Source organism: Ostrea edulis, chromosome 7, assembly GCF_947568905.1.
Source record: "Ostrea edulis chromosome 7, xbOstEdul1.1, whole genome shotgun sequence".
NCBI lineage: Eukaryota > Metazoa > Mollusca > Bivalvia > Ostreida > Ostreidae > Ostrea > Ostrea edulis.
Window position 1 is genome coordinate 47241761 of NC_079170.1, and position 22749 is coordinate 47264509.

Below are 22749 nucleotides of genomic sequence, written 5' to 3' on the forward strand. Positions count from 1 at the left end.
TCAATAGTTATCAAAGTCACACATCAGTTTTACTTAACATTTATTGATATTCCCAATAATGATAAAATCATTATTGGGAATAAGATATCAATGGTATATGCATTTTATATAGCTCCAAAAATACAAAATTCTATTTAAAGACAGAATTATTAAACTTATTGTAAAATCATGAAATAAGCAAGACAGTAGCTAGTGTAGGTTAGTATGCAGCCTGCCTCTGCAAGAATAAAATTCATGCCAGAAATCATGTTTATGAAGCCTAGCGTAATTATGATTATATTTGAAAAATTGATAAAAATATAGCACACATCGCGTTTAAAGTTTATACTATACATAAACATAAACTGTTAATATCCCTTAATCTTGTTTTCCAATGGAGAAGAGATAAAAACATCAGATTACTGTTGTTTAGGGTAACCTCATACTCCAGTGACTTTGCTCAACTAAAGGTTAAAAGTAGAGAAACTGTATTCATTTCCAATTAAAGAGGTTCGAGATTTGGAGTAATGTCATTTTTTGGGAAGTGTGTCTTTAATTTCTACATTGAAGGAGAATTGGGAAATTCAAAAGAAAAACTTGAGTTGCAATGCATGTTATTGAACTACAGTGTTCTAATATGACCTTTTTGCATTTAAAATTGTTTCAAGATTTATTCAATAAAACTGGATTTTTCTGTAGGTGTCAACACAACATAAGCAACACAAATCAATCATTGCATAAAATAGATACATAATCATGTCTTCTAACAATGCAGATTAAAATTGAAATTGGAACTAAAAAGTGGGAATTGGAGATAAAAGATTTAAATTATCAGCAAAAATACTGATTTTTTATTAAAAAGTTCCAGTAAATTAACTCAGTAGACTATTTGAAGAATCGGTGTTTTGTTTGCAAAAATATATTAACGAAATTTAATAAATTACAGCATTTGAACTAGTTCCAATTTTCAACTACGTGTACCATAAATTATATGTAATTATAATTAATATCAAAACTGAAATACACGTATAAGAGTTTAGAAATAGAAGATGTATCGGATGAAACAGAAATTGTGATATAATGCATATTTAGTATTGTTTGATTAATCAATCCTTCCACCACAAAGTAGAGCCCCTGCCAAACCCTTAAACATTGAATTAACACAAACATTTTTCAACTGGATAGGGTTCAGCAATAGACATGTAATATGTTTGCACCAATGGGATCAGTAGTGAACCAGTAAATATGTAGCATCCTGCGCAGTTGTACCCAAATGCCCAGGAGCCAACATTTTTAACATAATTTAATTTAATCAACAAGATATCCGTGTGTCATATCGCTCAACTGAGATACATTGGTCCTGCTAGTGTTTTAGCTGTTTGAACTATAGTGTTCTGTTGTTCAAACAACAGCTGTTATGATCTTAAGAGAATTTTTGTTTTAATCTTAATTCTTCTGAAAATTTAGAACGTATATTGTCGCACCAACCTTGTCTCATAGAGTCATGATATAACCAAACTTGTTTCCATAGGATCTTGCTGTTTTTGGAAAAGGTCAATGTCATATATCATGTATGAAATGAAAGGTGTTATAACAAGAAATATCGATACAAAATGAGAAAGCTTTGTCTGAAATAGTTAAGGAGATATTGATTAAGTTATGTTTTCCTAAGAGTTCCCGAAACCCCATAGTTAATGTCATAGAGTCAAGCAACATTATATCAAAGAAAAGATTTTGCCATAAAAAATTTATATACCCGATATGAAACCCAAGCTTAAATAGTTTAGGATATATCAAATAGGATAAGCTTTCATAGAAGTAGGAAAAACTACAAGATCAAGGTCACATGTTAAAGACGTCAATAATGATTGATTGATTTTATATTCTTTAGCGTACCTCGAGAGAACTTTTCAATCATATGGCGATGTCACCGTTGCCGGTGAAGGGCTGCAAAATTTATACGCCTATGCTTTATACGGCCTTTGAACAGGAATAATCTTTCTCGTGCCACACCTGCTGTGGCACAGGACTTCGGTTTTTGCGGTCTCATACAAAAACCGTCCTATTTAGTCGTCTCTGACGACAAGCAAGGGTCACTGAGAATCTATTCTAACCTGGATCCCCACAAGATTCATATCTAATGAAAGATTTTGAAACAATGAACGCGCCCTTACATTCAGTATTCAAAAGTTATGAGTAACGTTATAGTTTTGAAATTGAAATCAATCTCCAAGGTCAGAATTACAGTCAAAGAATTTGTATGAAGACAAGGAATGCATATGCAAAATCATTATGAAAGCCCTTCTTTAAATAGTTCAGGAGATATTGAATAAAGGTTGGTTTTCTTAAAAGTAGGTCAAAACTCAAGGTCACAGGGTTAAAAGGTATAGGAAATATTTTAGTATCTTCTAAGAACAACAGGACAGTGAATAGCCATGTTAATATTGCTTTGTCTTTCTCTGTATGCCTGTCCGAAACTGTTCAATTGTTTATACAATAGCATATAAGTATTATATCACGTTTTATTATAACAAGCCTTTTTCCATCTATCATTGATAGATTAGAATAGGGATGGGCGACAGAAGCGAGAGGTACATGTCGCTAACACATGCCTTTGTGTACCACCCCACAGATGGCACTATCACAAACTCCGACCTTGATTACAATTGGACCTCAAATATCAGGGATACATTTATCTGGATATGTAGGCCTGTTATGCCATATACACTCCTTAGGACCGATTGAATTCCTTCGTTTTACAGAAATGTCTGTACGATCATGAACCCTTTTTTATTAAGCATAAATACTTTGCTCGTTGATGTCCCCTGGTCTCCTTGCTTTATATCCAAGTGAGTGGCGAAAATCTTACCTAAATAAAATATAAAACCAATCCGAGCTGTGAGTTAGCCAGGTACAAATACCACTCTTTATTTATTAAACATTTCATTACGAATCACTTCTTGATACAATAAACAAAATACAATTTACTATAAGATATATGGTAATCATCTTTACACAATTCATTATGTTATATATGATAAATCTGAATGCGCACGACTTACCTAAATGAAATATAAAACCAATGCGAGTTGTGAATTAGACACGTACAAATACCACTGACTAACTTTCCTCAGATGCGGATTCTATACACACAATCGCATCGCTGATCTGTTTTCAAAATTCCTTATTTGTAACGTTTTAGAAATATGCACCGTTGGCATAAATCTTTAATTCAAAATTAAAAGCAATTTAATTATTTGGTTTGAAATTTCAATTCAGTCATTGCACATTCAAATTTATCGTACAGTTCTTGCATATTGTTACATTTTATTTTTAGATTACTGATGTATTCCAACAATTGACCTCTTGACCTGGTCTGGCATTGGCTATCCCCTGTCCTTGTCCATAAATATATGCCCTATCAAACACACACCACCCATTGTACATAATTTATACTCATAGTTAACCTTAGGTCAAAGTGATTTCATTGGATGCTAACCATGTTGGCCATTTCGTGAGAAGCTGACCAACGCAGAAAATGTTAATAACCTCTGTCTGAACTAACACACATATAGCTAATGTATAGATTTACAGCTCACAAATATCTCTCCTGTATGCCATGCACACATGTGCAAAAACATTCTATTTTATGATAAATTCCTCCTGCTAATGAAAATCTTGTGCACAAGATTACAAATTAAAAAAATAATTGAATGACGTATTTTTAGTAATTGAGCGATAAACGATTATTAAACTGGTCTTTGTTCACCACATTAAAAACAAAAATATTGTGAGGATGTATGCCAAAGAAATCACCAGGCAAAACGTCGTTAAGGGATGGATGATGATATTTATGAACGTTGCTATATTTCCTAATATATGTTGCACCAATTAATGCATGACACACTGAACAAACTGTCTATCAATCCAATTTACGTAAACATTGTATATGAATCATAGTATAACAGCAAGCCACTCTATAAAAATTATATTCGGACGCTGACACATTTCATGACCAAAAAAAAAAAAAAAAAAAAAAAAAAAAAAAAAAAAAATCGACTTGAATAATTTGTTGTGTCGGGATGTAGATCACAAGTATCGTGATTGTATTTATGACACTTTATATTGTTCGCGTAAACACTTTTTTGATTGATTTCTAGAATAATAATTTGTATTTTCATTATGAATTAAATTTTCTACATATAGTGGTGGCAATCTGTATAAGTCTGACACTTTATTTAAAGAATGATATTGAAATTGTAGAATTAGCAAATAATCTATAATAAAGAACTAAGTTATGAAAGTTGAATATAACGAACAGTGATCAATCTCATAACTCCCACAAGCAATACAAACTAGATAGTTGGGCAAACACGGACCCATGGACACGCCAAGAGGTGGGATCAGGTGTCTAGGAGAAGTAAGCATCTCCTGTCCACCGGTCACACCCGCCGTGAGCCCTATATTCTGATCAGGTAAACGGAGTTATCCGCAGTCAAAATCAATGTGCCAAGAACGGCTTAACAATCGGTATGAAACACATCAGACAGCACTTGACCCAATGATAGGTTGTATTGACGAACTAGATCGTTATATCAAAAGTTGTGACCGGAGCATATTCCATAGAATGTAATTTTAATAAATCACATGAATAGTTCGAACAAACAAAATTCGTGAAAATTATTAACTGGAAGTAAACAAATTAGTTGTCTAATTTTCTCTGGTTTGTAAAATAAGTAATAGATTTAAAGTCTTTTTCAAGGTTATGTTGCGAAATAAATGAACAAGTCGAAATATAATTTCATCATTCACATTGGCAATTTGAGATGGTAACGGGGTATAAAATATTTTTGATTTTGTTTGGTGATTGTTCATTGCTGCACATTGAGATTGTCTTATTGTATGTTTCGTAATGGGTTCCTTAATAGAACGTCATTTTGTATTTCTTTTTAAATGATTTAAGCAAAACGTAAGATCGGTGACGTTGGCTACTAGTAACCAGCTACTAGTAACTGGCTACTTATAAAAGAAAAGTTGGCTACTAGTAGCCAGCTACTTGAACTAGGAAATGTTAGCTACTAGTAGCCAGTTGCCAGTAGGCAGCTACTAAACGTAAGAGAAGTTAACTACTAGTAGTCAGCTACTACAAAATATAAAAGTTATAATTACTGATAGTCAGCTACCAGATACAGGTTACTGAGTTTGAAAATTATTATCTATCGGGTTTATTTCTAAAGATGACAAGGAGTCGTATGAAATGTCATGCTCAATTTTCCCCAATTACATAACAAAATACGAATAAACCGTTCCAGCTGAGTGTTAACTTTGAAAATGATTCGGATTGAATTCAGACCTTTTCTTATTTGATATACCATTCATTTTGAGATATCAGCTACTTCTACAATTTGATTCGAGTTACCCTGAAATTTCAACATTTGTGTGAATACCGTAAGGAACTTCCTTAAGGGTGATATCTGAAAATTGATGACATATCAAGATACCTAATATCACTCCTCTTCTCGAGGATAGTTGTAAATTAGTGCGATATCTAATACCAACACAGGGTTCCTTAAGATATTTACACAACCCCCCCCCCCCAAAAAAAACCTTGAAATTTCAGGATACCTGGAATCAAAAGGTATAAGTAGCAGACTTCCTTAAGCGTGATATCTGAAAATTGATGACATATCAAGATACCCAATATCATAACTCGATATACGTATCGTTGTAAGTTAGTTAAATATATAATATAAATACAGATTTCGTTAAGGTATTCACACAGATCTTGAAATTTCATTGTACCGCTAATCAAAATGTATAAGTAGCTGATTTCCTTAAGAGAGATATCTGAAATTTGGTGGCGTATCAAGACACCTTATATCATATCTTGTCATATATATAGTCGTAAATTCGTCAGATATCTTACACAAACACAAAGTACCAAAATGTATAATAGATAAATCGAAAGATCAAATATCAGGTAAACAATTACCTATTATTTTTCAATTATGAATTTAGAAATACTTATACCAGGGGTGTAACAACAACGGAAGCACAAACGCCGGGTCTACCTATAATTTTCACCCTCAAAATTAACTTGTTTATTTCTAAAAAACCAACCGAAAAACGAATAAATCGTCTATGCCTCTCCGCACTTTCTGGTTAGGGTCACTTTGATATTCTATTTTCATTCACTATAGCATTAAATTAATAATAATAGGTTGCATCTTTTGAGTTTCCGTCATTTGTTGAGCTTTCCTAAAATGAGGTACATACTCAAACTTTTCTGTACCTTGACTTTAATCTTAATTTCATTTGAATTGTTCGCCTCTACTAAAATCAGGGATTAATAACGTTCTCTCAAGTCTGAATCAATATGAAGATAAAACTGCCATTTCAGAAAGCTTGAATCAGTTTTCAGCAGGAGCTGGACTCCCTACCAGAGCCCTGCCCTGGGCCCACTGGGGACCTTAAGTGGCCCCCAGACCCCTTGCCGCTCGGTGCCTACACTTCCATTTATCATTTGTTACGCCCCCTGTATAACAAAATCACAATTATAAAATAATGTTTAGAATTCCTACACATAGACAAATACACCAAGGACAAGTGACATGACTAGGAGAAGAATTAACTGTTTCCGATGATGCATCTGGACTTCCTGTGCTTTGTTTTGTTAATCTGCAAAAGATAACAAATTGTACCAATATTTCGGTTAGATTCATACTATATTAATTAATGAATGATATCTTTTTATGGACATACGCGACGTTTCTGACATTTTCTGTAGAATTATTTTTCATCTCGATATGAAGTGTTCTTGTATGATTTCCGAAAAAGGTTTAAATTATATATTGAAGTAATATTACTAAATATTTTGAAACATCGGCCTGGGTAGCTCCGTAGTGGAACTAGATCACTCAATTCGTTCGATACCCGATTTTTCCAAAGAGTTTTCTTTCCTTCTTCATCACGAAAATTTATACATCAGAGCTGAATTTATATTTTTACTTGCAACAACTAGGAACTATCAACATATGCTAACAGAATGCAAGGGAACTAGAGATTGTTTTTATGAAAAACAGATGTATCTACAGCTCCCCAAATGGGAAGTGCTCCAAATGACTCCCTTTAATGTACTGCATGGTATGGGGGAGAACGAATGAGGAGGAACAAAGACATCATGAACTGAGATAAGCTACATAGAAGTGTTTACAAACCATTCTACACCCTCCACCCCTCCGATCCAATATAACTTTAAGGATAACATTTAGATCCCCCTGTCCCGACAATGTTCACATCAGCAAATGGCATTAAAGTATATTACAAAATGTCAAGTCTCTCGGATAAGCTATGTAGGAGAAACTTTCACAAGCTATTTTTACATCCTCCACCCCTCTTAGATCCACTATTACTTTTAGGAAAATAATTCGAACATCCTGTCCCGAGGATATGCACATCAAGAAATGGCTATAACGCATTGTACTAAGATTCAAATCTATCAGATAAGCCATATAGTAGGTGAAGTGTTAACAAGCTTAAATCTTAAATCCTCCACCCCTCTTAGATCCACGATAACTTTTGGGGAAAAAATTGGATCCTCCTGTCCCACTAATATGATCATCTACAAATGACAGTGAATCAATGCACAAATTTCAAGTCTACCCGATATGCCATATAGGAAAAGTGTTCGCAAGATTTTGACAAACAGACGGATGGACAGAAAGTAGAAAATGATTTGTCTCCCCTTGAAAGAGGGGAGGCATAATTGTACGGGAAATTTCACCACAAAATATATATTGTTGAGAAACGTCACTTAAAAGCATGTTGAAAAAAGTCAGGAAAACAATGTTGTGGCAGACGAACTGATAGACGGAAGGAGGGATGAAGAGACAGGCAGACAGACAGGAGTGTATTAGTGATTCCTTTTAGCCCCGCCGGTATGACAACTCTATCCATGTTGTTTAGTTTAGATACTAGTACCATCTTATCAATATTTGACAACCGTTAAACATGATTAATTGTTAAAGCTAACAGATGATAAACAATAAACCATAAAGTTGTATAGACACAATTTCAGTAAAGGCAGTTCTTAAACATGAATATAAAGTTATGTATAAGCGCAACTTGTAAATATACAAACTCTGCAGTCTTGTCGATGTATGCGAAATCTATCCATATATACGGTCCGTTGTCAAGCTTGCGATACCGTGGAACTAAAACAGAACATATTATTAGAACCAGCACGAGGAAAGAAAATAGCTTTTTGAAACCTATTATAATTATTTCATATGAATTGATCAAACTTTTTAAAAATAAATTTTAAGACAAAATATGCTTATTCTAAGAAGTATTTTTGATAAAGTTTATATACCGCTGATTACATAATTAGATACCTACCAATTTCATCAGAATAGTAGCTTTCTGAAGGGCATGTTTGGTTTCCTTTACATTTGGTCTTTTCAAAAAATGTAATTGCGTTTGAGCTCTCACTTAGGATTAGATAATACCCCTGAAAATATTTTGAAATGTTAAAACACTACATAGAATACACACACGTAGCTATAGATGATCTCTACAGCCCAGAAGCTAAGTACTTCGTTACTAGCTAGAAAATACGAAAATATATTTAATTGCTGGGATAAAATTAAGAAATTCATTTGAAAATTAAGGATGATCTCCCTCATGCATAGCTCTATCCTTGGACAAATTTGGCTCCAGTTTTTGGCACTCTAGTTTTCCTTTTAGCTCTCACAAGTTTATTGTTATTTCGATTTTCCGCTTGATCATCACTGAGGAGACATTATTTGTCAAAATGCGCATCTGGTGCATCAAAATTGGTACGGTATAAGTTTTACATGATATAAGTATGCAGAAAACTCTTAATAACATTACATATATAACATTATCAAACTGTTTCATTTAATGATTAGTAGTTTTCACTAGTAGAATATGATGAAGAACATTTAAAAATTCAACAAATCTAAAGGTTATATATATATATATATATATATATATATATATATATATATATATATATATATATATATATAGAGAGAGAGAGAGAGAGAGAGAACAAAAAACAAAACACAAGCAATATGTAAGTAAAGCTTTATTTACCGATGTTTTTAGTGTTTTTATTCTCTATATTATTTTCGGAATTTATCTACTCCCCCCCCCCCCCGACTTTGATTAGGAAACGATGTACTAGTAGGCATTTACCGCTTCGATTTTAATTCTGTAGCTGCACGTATCAAATGTTTTATTTCTCTCCCAGTTCATCACTCCGCGGTGCAGCGTAGTACCATTTAAGCACGTCATGGAGGAATTGTCGATATGCTCTAGGATTGCGAATGTTTTTCCCATTTCCTGTTATAGAAAGTACAAAAAGCTCCGTTACTGTATCCCAGTGACTGCTGTATCTGCAACGAAAGGCTTTTTATAATTCTGTTTTTGAATTAGGAAATATTGTTTTGATATACGATCAACCGCTGAATATGTAACGAGGTTATAATGGGTTAAATCTACCAATAATCTTTTTCTGTCAGGGCTAGGGCTTGACATACTATGATCTTATCAGGATTCTGATCTGAACTCGCTTAGGTCTTAACCTGATCCTAAACCGCTGGCCTTTATGATCTTTGATTGCAATTTATTCAAATATATACCTCTACATGGTATTTTTTTAATGTGGTACATGTACAGGTACTTGCAACTGAAGACAAATGATATGCATTGCTGTGGCAGACACCGGAAGTATTGCTTTTGAGTTTTGGTACCCTAAGCGAGTTTTATATCCCATTAAGATAAAACTACATCCATATCTATATGGCAATATTTGTTGAAATAAATTGTCTGGTTTTCATTTAAGAATTATCATTATAGCACGTCTACTTTGCTCTACTGTCTCTACGGTAAAGGAGGATGTTTTGTAAATTTGCTGTCATTGAGGAAAAACTTTCTTGTGCTCATTTTGTACTTTATACATTTTCAGTGCATTCCCATGCTGGATGCAGATCTATATGGATGCTTGCATATAGTTTAAGAGTTTGAATCTTCGTATTTTTGTAGGTTAACAATGTTGAATATTTTCAATATGTCCGAGAAGGTAAGGTGTGTAATAAAATACACCCTAACCCCGGTGGACATTGTACGAACATTTTTATCCACCTCTGGTGTGTCCAGGGGTCCGTGTTTGCCCAACTATCTTTTTTGTATTGCTTATGAGAGTTATGAGATTGATCACTGTTCGTTATCTTCACCCTTCATATACTTTCTTGAAGGAAAACATGCACCACAGGGGAAAACTCTGATACTAGTGTTTATTTGAAGAAAAAGATCATAATTAACATTGCTTCAAACTCGCAGTGTGTTCATAACAAACAGAGAATAAAATAAGCAATTCATTGTCATGTACTTTTTTAATTTACGAGGTCAACGCCACAATAAGCATGATTGGTTGATTTAAAGATATGTCCACGTGACTTCTTTCTTTTAAATTCCTATTCTCTTATACATGCTTACATCGTGGCTTCTTTCCTGTCCCCGAGGCTTATGGGTTTTTTTTAATGATAAGTATGTTTGAAATTTAATTTGAAATGTCAACACACCTGAATTAACATGCAAGGTGAAGATAACGAACAGTGATCAATCTCATAACTCCTACAAGCAATACAAAATAGATAGTTGGGCAACCTGGACACACCAGAGGTGTAGCTTCTTTAATTATATAAAGAAGCTATGATATGAGTTCTACCATTCAGGGGTCTGTGTTTGCCCAACTCTCTATTTTGTATTGCTTATAGGAGTTACGAGATTAATCATTGTTCGTTATATTCACCTTTCATATACCACGTGGCTCTATACGCTGTTTGATTAGGCTTATATAACTCTTATACTATTGGGTATCTGTAAAATGTGAAACTTACTGAAACGAAACCTACCGAAACGAAACAAAACATACCGAAAAGAAATTCCATCACAAAACGGAATCTTTACGAAAACAGAACAAAACAAAACTATGTGTAATCCAACTCTTTAAAAATGGCAATATTGGCCCTGTGAAAGTTGCCACATATATAAACGAAATTCAACTCGCCGCGTGAAACATAGTGATTGCTCCTTCGCCAAAATGGCTCGTCATTTAAAAAATGAGAATCACAGGTCTTTCGAATATGATCTTCAAAGCGGACACATGTTGGCGCTTTAAAAAACCCTCACTGCTACGGCCTTTAATGAAAAATTCTCATTGATATAAAATGATATAAAATACAATAGTTGCAATAAATACACAAATATACACTTGAAAAAGTAATGTTAAGACTGATGGTAAATAAACCATAAAGATTTAACCACCTATAATACTAATGATATGCAAGTCCAAAAAGATGTGTTTTTAAATAAATGAGTAAATCAGTTACCTGTACCAGGGTCTCCGTTGCGTCCATTCTACAGGTGTAAGTATCGTTTGAACTTTCTACAGTTTCAGTAGGTGGAAGGCATTGCATCCTGGCGTCATCAGGTGACTTGGCTTTGTATTCGGATACTTGTATACTTGTACCCTACAATGTTTACACATTTTTATGTATATGTGTACATGATAATATTTATAGAGACTTGAAGTTAGCATATTAAGGTGTGTTTTATGACTACGACAAACTTTACATGTTGAAAGTAAGATCATTCACTCCAAGAATACTGAAATTGTTTTTTCCAAATATCTTGCATATAATTCTGTTACATGCCAAGACAAAGTACTACCCGTTTTGGATCAATACTGTAGATTCATTTTAATCGGTGGGGGCCAATGTTCGTGGGTAAGCAAATTTTTAATGGTTCGTGGGGATGTAATTTCGTGGGTAAGCGATACGATGTCACTATGAAAGATAACTCTAGTTGGTTTAAATAAATGTTTGAGGACAAGTAATTTCGTGGGTAAGAGTGACCCACGAAATCCAAGAACATCAATCCCCCACGAACAGTGATGATTCTACAGTATATCAATTTCTCTTGAAATGTTTTCGTTGTTGTGACACATCTCACATAATTCAAACTGAAAGGATTGGTGTGAAGTTGTCTAAATCTGACGAATTTTAAAAATAGACATCGTAGTAAAATGTCTTACCTGTACTACAATGGCCAAAACCAGCGTTAGGGAAAACTTGAAAAGGTATATTAAGAAATGAAGACAACGAACAGAGATCAATCTCACCATTCCTGTAAATAATGCATTGAAATAAGGTTAGATACGGACTACTGGACACACCAGAGGTGGGATCAGGTGCCTAAGATACTGCATGAAAAAATAATTAGAGGAGTACAGTGAAAGGCGAAGATAACGAACATTGATCAATCTCATAACTCCTATAAGCAATACGAAATATATTCAACATATAGAGTTGGGCAAACACGGACCCCTAGATATACATGTAGCAGAGGTTAGATCATGTGTCTAAGAGGAGTAAGCATCCCGTGTTGACCGGTCACACCCGCCGTGAGCTCTATAACTGTATTATTCCGTAGTCAAAATCAATGTGACAAAACGACCTAACAATCGGTATGAAATACGTCAGACAGACAGCAATTGACCCAATGATACATTGTATCGGCAAACTAGATCATTATATAACGGCCATAGAATTTGCGAAATGGTGACTTTAAACGAAACTGTTGAAACCCCTATAACATCAACTTCTTTGTCAGAAGGCAGACTTGATTTGAAAACTGTTCATACGCAGAACAAGCTCTTGCGTATCGAATCAGTTGAAAGGCATAAAAACGAAATGCAAGTTATAATGGAATATTGCTTCATAAATATGGCAAGTTGACGATAGATGGATGTATATTGTTTAACGTGCCTTTCAAGAATTTTCACTCAAATGGATACCTCTCCGTTGTCGGTGAAGGGCTGCACAATTTAGGCCTATGTTTGGCGCTGACAGTCTTTGAGGAAGGACGGTTCCGTAGGGATTCAGGTTAGATAAAGATGAAGATCCTTCCCTGCTCAAAGTGAAAGATTTTCGAGACGGACGTTAAACAATATTTACGCAATCAATCAACAATCAATCAATTGATCAAGGATGGATCTTTATCATGCTACACTTGCTGTGACACGGGACCTCCGATTTTACAGTCTCATCCGAAGGATCCCCCTTTAGTTGCCTCTTACGACAAGCAAGGGGTACTGAGGACCTATTCTAACCCGGACATTCATCATAAAGTTGATTTGTTAGTTTGCCATTAGCATCTATGTTCAATAAGATATCTAAGTACGAAGATGTAAAATACTCTGTGGTGTCGTTTATTTCGAGTTCACTGGGATATATTGATTCGACATATGAATGAAAATGATTATTGTTGATAGATAAAACGTCGCCGATATATCAAAATGCTGAGTTGAAGGCCACAGCTAGATGTGTTTTTCCTCTCATGTAGAAACGTTTGAATATATTCTGCCTTATAAGAATATAAAAGATAGGTCAGCAAACAAAGGAGCACAATTCGTACCCATGGTAATTCAAACAGACTGTTGGAAGACATGATCACCAAAGACTACGTAAATATTGTTAATGAAGAACTAGCATAATTTTGCTATCAACTTCAGAGTACTTGTGCGTGGAATCAGAGTGGTGTTCAACAAAGCAATTTTTAGATATTGATACTTCGTTTTTCCATTTTTCTTGAAGAAGCAACTGTTTATTATGTCAAAAAGTATAGTGTTTAATTCATTGTGAGAAATGGTCATGTAAAGTGTTGGAAAATCATAAAATTTGAATGCACAATCGCGTAAGTTGTGTGTATTTAGTAGCTGTTACATCCGAAAAATAAAAATTGATAATATTTATATATGTGTATAATATACAATTATTGATATTTTTGAGGTCAATACGGTGCTTTAGCTCCCGAGAAGTACAATATTCACGCAGTCCACGATTTTCCATTTGACGACCAAAACTTAGTAACCAATCGTATCAATTTTGGAATTTGTTTAAATCATTTTATTTACCTCAACGGCACATGAAGGTGAATAAAATATATCATATATTGAATATAACATGTCATCTTCATCTAGTGGGTTGATCCACCCATCAACTCAATGAACGAATATGACGTATCCTCATTTAGTCATTGAATACATGTAACTTATTTTAAAAATAGGAAGCCAAAACAATAAACATGTAATGTAAAATGTATATACCATTGCTAGCCAGTTTTATGCATATTATACAAAAGTAAAACGTTACCATTTGTCCTGAGGTCCCACAAAATCGACAATAACATTGTACATGTCGTTGGTCATCTCAGTGCTTTATTAATATATACCCGGCAGTATGTATTTATATATAAATGTGTTAGACATATAATGGTATTCGGTATTCAAATTAAAAAGAGACAAATATGTGTTTAAAATTGTAAAAAAAAAATAAATAATAATTTTGAAATGCTCAGGACTCTTGAATTAATGCCATAGATTTTCTCATTTGCATAGCGTATATTTTTCAACATTCATCTAAAGTAAAAAGACTGAAGACTTACGCAAATTGAAAAAGGACGAGTTCCTGTCAGAAATTATTTGCAGCAAGAAACTGCTTCTATGCAATTCAAAGAAATTGTGTTTCAAAAGTTGTATTTAGAGTGGCATTATGCATGTTAAGATATCATTGACGGAACTAGAGAGTTGTATGGTGTTTACTACTTCTCAATACATTGAAGAATAAATCGGCATTTCAGCTACTTACATTGTAGATAGTTTTGAACAAAGGGTGCATACACCGATGATTCAGATCAACGAGCAATATTTCCCGATAGATAACCTTTAGAAAACAGGCTTATCGATATCCCTCGCACATTTGAGGTAATGAAGATACAATCATGAACTTTAAAAATCCCAGATGATTCAAATGAAAAAGACCGAGAATGAGAAGCCAACTAAAATGGAAGATATCTTTAAATATACGTAAAACATCTGTGAGGGATGGGGCTGTTTTTAACGTATATAGGAGCGGCAACGGAAATATTAAAAAATTCTGGCAGAGTGTGGATTTTTCAGTCGAACTAAGTAAATCAAGGATCTAATATATAATGCAGGATAGTCTATTTTCTATTAACAATATCCCCATTCATTCATACATGTATGTGGATTTGATACCGTATATCTTTGTGAATTCGAAATAAATGACACTACAAGATCTCCCGCATATATTTCTATTCAAACAATATTTTATTCAAAAATGAATATAATTGGGCAGTAGGCACAGCCTATTTTAGCCCTCTCCCTACATCAAGGCCAGAATGGAAGTGAAATACAACATAATTATATATATAAACATATATACACATATATATGCATACATATACACACATGTACAAGTCATACACATATAAACAAGAAAAATGTAAACAAACATTGGGAAAACACACACACACACACACACACACACACACACACACACACACACACACACACACACACATATATATATATATATATATATATATATATATATAGAATGAGAGAAAGATGTAAACAGATACAAGGTCTAACAGAAAAGAGCAGTATCGGTATTAAAAAAAACCCGAAGATTAAAAGTGTATTCAACTGTATATAATGAGCACTTATAAGAACCTTTTAGTATCTATAATATACTTTTGAACAATTTCAAAAACTTTTTCAAAATCTTTAAAACTTAGACATTTTTCACCATACCAAAGTAAATTCAATGATAAAGGAATGGCACGTTGCATTTCATTGATAGATGTGACTAGATCAAATTTATAATCTGCAAACTCAGGACATTTGAAGAAAAAAGGAAGAGCATTTTCAGTAAGGTGACCACACATATCGGAAATAGAATTATCTCGTAAGAAGTAGTCTTTGAGATCTGCAATTAGATTGCTTGCATTGTTTCTAAGTTGACATTTGCAAAATATTTCCTTTGCGTTTATTAAGAAGGTTTAGTAAATTTTATATCAAAAAGTTTTTTTTAAATCAACATCGTCAAAACGTACTTTACACGACCATCCCTCACTCTATTTTGAAAGACTAGGTTAAATTAAAGCCAAATTGTAATGACAAGGCGTTCAAAAAAGACAACGTTTACAAGTCACACGCTTTATCAGCTAGAATAAATACATATTCATCTTGTATTTCTGGTTTAATAAACATCAAAAGATCACAGATCTTGATTCACTAAATCACAGGGTTCATTCTCACGTAGCTAAAATTCTGAAATTGTTATTCCCACTTAGCTAAAACTGTGATTTTCACACCTGAGTGGTCCTGGGGTATAGTCTGTTTTAGACTAACTACCTGTAATAATCAGCCAGGCCTGTGAAATCAAATCATATATATATATATATTCTTTATTTTTAATATATTAAATCATTATTTAAATCGTTGTTATTTCATATTGAGAAGAAGAGATAATCTTGAACCGTGTGATGGAATAATTTCTATTTTTAGTTCTAATAAATAAGTCGCGGTCGGTGTTTTACGACATCTACTCGATATTAATTGTAAACAGTTTAATTGAATTGACTATAACAAACTGTTTATCAAGTTGATAAATAAACAGCTATTTATCGGTGTTGACATATGTGCGGGAATGTCTCTATATTTAAATACGCCTTCTCGTCCTCAAGGAAAGACGTCCCAGGAGAAAAAAGAAAAGTTTAGGAAGAAAAAAAGCAGGGCTTATGAAATATAAATTAAATATAAAGCCGGTTGAGGTAATTTTATACTAAATAGACTAAAGAATATCCGTGACAGGTAGAATTTAAAGAAACAGAAAACGTGTTTGAAAATCAAATTGAATGACGAGACTTTTATGAGACAATTATCAATACGTTTTGGTTCAAACTTAACGTTTGTCATTTAAATGAAGTATTTAAACATGGAGAAACTATCATTTTTTGTCTGGAAAGTTGGTCAGGGCTAGTGGATATAAAGTCAGGCCTAGTGAAAATCATTTGAAGTAGCCCGACTGGTCTAGTGCTCAAAAAAGTAAATGTCAAACCCTGTAATCATTTACACTTCAAACATTTCATCACACTTTTACTTCTAAAAGAGGCCGGCCATTGCCATCTGTCACGATTCACGGGTTCTGAGTGACATACATCACACAATACCTAATTAAAGGGAGGTGTTGACGGGGTATAGGTAATCGCTTCAATTAGACAGTTTGGCTTGTTTTCCTTATAATTTACGCCTTGCTAAAATTGTCCGACACAGACCTTCACCAAAACGGTGTCTTCCCACTTAGCTAAAATTCTGAAATATGTACGGTTGACTGGTTTTAGCTAGATGGGAATGGTGCACAGGTAAGGGTGTCAAAGAACAAAGGAAAATAATTACAGGTAACCTATAGTATGTTTTGTAATAAATCACAGGTAATTTGGTTTAGTTTTAAAACTGGGCAGTAAAATTCCATTTCCAAAAAAGAAAGACTTGAGATTAATTCTTTATTTTTATACATTTTTATTATTATTATTTTAAGAAAATTTAAGGAACATATGAGTCTAATAATGAAGCGCATAAAGAAATGCATGTAAAAGGAACACATCAGTCTAAATGAATGGGATGAGATGCGGCATCTGCATAGTCCATCACTTGAATTTCACCCCGGCGAAATCTTTCCTTAAGCTGCCGAATTCGTGTGTTTAACTGCCTGTATTTCCTCTTTTTTGGCCGGATCACTCCTCCAACAGAGAGTTGGATGATTTTGGCTTCATTGGCTGCCTGTTCTTTCTGAATAAGTTGGATAAACACATAGATATTCGGATGAGAGTGTCGACACATCCTGTTCAATTTGTTGTGCCATCCTTCTACGGCATTTTTCGTTCTGGGCCCATCATTGTCAAAGTGGTTCCAGTTCGTCAGATGCCCTTCTACCCATGTCTCAGTGACATAGTCCTTGAAACGTAGGACATCCTGGCCATCATCGTCATTATCTTCCAGCGCCTGAAACAACACATCCTCCACTTGGTGTTCATGAATCAGAGGGAGAACAGCTGCTCTTCTCACGAAGCGATGGAAGTCCTCGTCATCCCGGAATCGCACGGTTAATCCACAGGATTGTACTTTTCTCCAGACACACTGAGTAAAGTGGAAAAAAACATCCCTTGATTGAAGCCCCTGGGAAGTTGTGACGAACTGCATTTTGAGCGGCGATCTCAAAGTCCAGCAGCCAACTTTCTGGGGTCAACACAGACTGGAGTCTTCTAGCTGAATCCTTCAAGAGACTGAAAAACCGATTGTAAGTGTCCTCACTCTTGTTAGGCAATAGTCCTTAGATGAGAGGAAAAATTGTTCCATTTACATTTCCATGAAGAGTGTACAGCTGCGTGAAGAATCGTGTACATGAATAGAATGTTCCGTCACTGAAAATTACCTCCGCTGCACACAGATGATTTATGTTGGTGTCGGTTGCAAAGATCATGATTCTGTGTCCTTGTACATCAGTGTCATCACACAGAAGAAACCTTTCACCTGTCAAGGTGTTGATCCATGGTCCATGGAGGTTGATGTCATCCTGTGATGTGGGTAATTTTGGAGTTGTCTTGGCATGGGCTCTATAAAGTGCAGACTTGGAGGCCTGAAAGGTTGGTATCTGTCGAATCATATCCACCACTGAATCATCACATTCAGCATTGCGTAGTCCTCCTAATTCTTCATCATAAATGGTGGGGATCGCTGTTGCTTCATCTTGGCACCTCTTCTTCACACCACTAATAAATGATTCCGCAGCAAGCCCAACGTAGTTATCATCATGATTGTGTTGTCTCCCAAATGACACGATGATGTTGTTGGTTGTTGCTAGAGTTGCTGGACACTGTCAACGCATCTCCAATAGGTTCTGTCATTATATCTGTTACGGACAGAATACTTAAAGCCACCATAAAGAAGAAAAAATCCTCCTCTACCATTATCTAGAAAATCTACCCGTACTTGAGCGTTAGCCATACTTAAGAAAGAGATAAAGAATCTTACTGAACTAAATATAATAAATGAAAACTGAGTATATGACTATTATTAATTGCTTTTAGAGAGAATAAATCAAAGGATGAGAGTACTAGCTATTGATGTTTCTGGACAAAACAATTATGCTCATAATTATTTACAGTGAAAATAAAAGCCTAATAGCCAACCAATGAGAGGGTCACACTCAGGGATCACAATTGGTACACGTATGCTTGTTTATCTGGTTTATCTGTACAATTATCTTTATAGATTTTATGTTTTGATAATGAAAAAGAAAGTTGTACATGTGTTTTCGTAATAATTTGTCCTATACAAAACTTAATTTCAGGTAGTTTATCTCATAAACTAGGAGAGAGAATGAGAGAGAGAGAGAGAGAGAGAGAGAGAGATATAGAGAAAGAGATGGAGAGAGAGAAATCATATCATTAGAAATTACTATTACAAATGTGATAGAATGAAAAATTGTAACAAATACTGGGCTTATTGTGTGAAAGAAAAATAGTTTGAGATTGGTCTAGGGTAAATATTTGGTGTGAACAAGAAAATACTACATTTGATTTGGAAAAAATCGAGATATATAACTCAGTTTAAGATTTAGTTAATTCGTCTTCAAAGTGTATATTGTTTACAAGCATGTCATAAATCATTTTTCTTTACAATATTACCGGTGTAAACATATACATAATGATTAAATGCATCTTATTCATATTGTAAATTTGACACTTACTCGTATGTTTTATTTTGAGTCAACCTGCCCTTTGTTTACATGCACATGTACATTCATGTACTATATATTCATAGTGTTTACATTTTGTAACATGTGTGATCCAAATTATTTCAATTGCATGTACAATTAGTAATCATTCCACATTCCAGTTGAATCACTTTTTTTAAAGGAACATTGTTCATTTCTTGTTTTGCACGCTTTTTCTGTCAAAACGTGATTGCCATTCGTAAGTTACAAAATGAGAGAGGAATTAAGATAAGTGCATATGCACTTGTTTTCCAATATCAGCAATTTCATGCTCTTGTCTCTGAAATAAAATACAGTTTACACTAAACATAGATAGATAAACATATGTTAAACCACCAATCACTACACAATTACATGATCTTATCCTTTAAAAATATACTTATATTTGGGTTTAGAGAGAGAGAGAGAGAGAGAGAGAGAGAGAGAGAGAGAGAGAGAGAGAGAGAGAGATGCATACAGTCATTATCTAAAATATTAAAGGTACATATATATTGAAATTGATTTTTTCTGAAGAAAAAAAAAACACTCAATGAAACAATTGATTCCAGCGATTCCAGCAGGTGTCAAACAAATCTTTTTCACGATTTTTATATGCAATATGTCTTTGAGTTTCATAAAATGTATTCATTAGAGATATCGAAACATTTACATTCAGTGTCTTCCCTTTACATCTCATAGTATACATGTAAATGTAATATTTCAGCCAAAGAACAAGATTATTAGGTCTTTCCACCTTTCTGTGGAAAGACCTTTTGATATTGTTCTGTTTATTATTCTTTTCTTTCCGCCGCGAGAAGCTTTTGACGTCTTAAGACTTATCGAAAATCAATGTAGACCATCCTTTTCGACATCTCAAAACATGCTCAGATTTGACCCTGCGTAACTGAACTTTGACCTTTAACGAACTTGGAGGACTTTACGCGAAAAACCCTTGTTATCGGTTCTTCTCGAAAACCGTGAATGATAGGAGCATCCGACCTTTTCTAGAACACAGAGGTGACTTGGTCCAATTGACATGGGCATTCAACGAAAGGATTCGAGGACCCTTTCAGGAAGTTAGTACCCCTCATGATTTACGATTTCTGCATAAGAAATTGTCGACTCCTAAAGCATTCGTCGTAGAGACACCGAACCCACTGGAACGGGTTGGGTGACCTTGACCTTGAAAAAGTAGGTCAAGGTCAAAGGTCAAGGTCATCCAGAATGGCCAGAAAATGGCACTTTTTATACGCTCTTTCACGCTTCAGATAACATCGAAATATCATATGGGTCAGCATGGAATTCTGGACTGGTCTCGGTATTACGAATGTCAACTCTGAACATTGACCACTCTGCGAATGTCGACGACTTAAGGTCGAAAACCCCTTTATCGCTACTCCTACTAGACCGCAAGTCGTGGAGACGCAAGACCTTCGCCGACGAATTCACGATAAAACCCCCTTGCATCGAGAAGTTGACCGAGGGAAACAGAGAACCCTTAAGCATGGTTCTCGCCCCCGAAAGTCTCCGACATAGTCATTCGAGCCCACAACTTCTTCACGGATGCAGATAGAGGCACGGTACAACTGGCACGAAGCCCCTCTGACCTTCAAAATGAGGTCAAGGTCAAAGGTCAAGGTCACACTTTCGCTCCCATGGTTTTTTTTTAGGTTTGACCTTGAAAGTGGGTCAAGGTCAAAGGTCAAGGTCACACATCCAGGGGCCAGTCTCCACGAGTAAGGCAAACAAACCCATCACGTCTGTCGTCCCCAAGGAAGAAATCCCCCACCCTTCAAGTGATCTGTCTGTGATCAGCTGTTTATACACTATTTTGACCGGTCTCATGCCCAACAACAGGATTCTATAGCTAATCTGACCTACACCTACACATCTGACCTACACCCATTTCTTGACTGTCTTGTAAATCAAACATGAATTGCATTTGCATTCACGAAAAGAAGATATCAATGTCTGCCAGTGCATCAAAATAAAGACTAAGTTCAGTTGTTGTTGTTGTTTTTTTATGATAATGATGATGCAACTTTACTCGACAGTTGAACTCATTGACATTCCATCCCGACTGTCATTGTAAACAAATAAACACTTACCTGCAGGATCAGATGGGATGCAGTACTCCTATTCTCCGTTCAGATATCCTACATGCACTCAGAAACTTTCTAATTCACCGGCCGCCATTTTGGTTGTTTGTTGTCAAAGCCTAAATCCGTATATGCATGCCTCCTTGGGTGAAAAGACTGAAAGACATTGTCTCCGTGAATTAGAACACATAGGATGAGCAATTACAAACTGTATATTAAATTCCACAATCCACAACACACACGGTAAAATCCAGTGCATCTTCACAACATCAACATGAGGCTTGTAGACTCCCAGTATGCACGATCAGCAGCTACAATCTCTGAAAATGTCACATCCGGTTTCTTTGCACCTCCAAATATCCTATCTAACAGGTCTAAAGTCACCCCAAACACCTGCACAAATCCTATTACACTTTTACCTGATATGTGCATATGTGCTGGCTATCCAACACCCACACCCCTTTCCCCCCAAAAAATTTGACGGGTACTTAATGCGAAACCAAGCATTGAACACACTTCAACACTCAAGTTTAGGCGGCAAATTTGAATTTCTTTTCGAGCCAAATCAATTTTTTTTGGCCTCATTTGACCTACTTAAGAATGGATCAAGATCAAAGGTCAAGAAACAAATCCAGAAAAGGTGGAAAGACCTCTAATTGTTCGCGAACAATTAGGATTACTAGTTTTGTATAGTTTTCTTTTCATTCAAAAATAAAATTATTTTTTGTTATTGATATTTGAAGATTGGTCTTATGTTCAAAACAAACTGATTTTGAATAAGTATGAGTTTGAAGCTAAAATTTTGTTCAGAATTCTATATTTGTACACCTCTAAACAATGTTATTAATATATTAAATCATTATTTAAATCTTTGTTATTTCATATTGATAAGAAGAGATATACTTATATATATATATATGATTTGATTTCACAGGCCTGGCTGATTATTACAGGTAGTTAGT

General features: G+C 34.7%; 1 protein-coding gene across 1 annotated transcript; it reads right to left on the reverse strand.

Annotated features, from left to right (window-relative positions):
* Positions 1 to 8356: 8356 nt before the first annotated feature.
* Positions 8357 to 12190, reverse strand: LOC130048701 (uncharacterized). The gene is made up of 4 exons (XM_056145727.1): positions 12101 to 12190; positions 11397 to 11537; positions 9199 to 9345; positions 8357 to 8488 (listed from the first exon to the last, which is right to left on the reverse strand). The coding sequence occupies exons 1-4, from the start codon at positions 12188 to 12190 to the stop codon at positions 8357 to 8359; spliced, it is 510 nt and encodes a 169-aa protein (XP_056001702.1).
* Between the last annotated feature and the right edge of the window lie 10559 nt (positions 12191 to 22749).

Bases quoted from the DNA above. Each gene is read 5' to 3' on its own strand.
- LOC130048701 (XM_056145727.1), bottom strand. From the start codon at position 12,190: ATGGTGAGATTGATCTCTGTTCGTTGTCTTCATTTCTTAATATACCTT. The intron at 9,346-11,396 runs GTAACTGATTTA...TTTCTATAACAG, and splicing joins CAACGGAGACCCTGGTACAG to GAAATGGGAAAAACATTCGC. The intron at 8,489-9,198 runs GTAAATGCCTAC...AAATATTTTCAG, and splicing joins ACAGAATTAAAATCGAAGCG to GGGTATTATCTAATCCTAAG.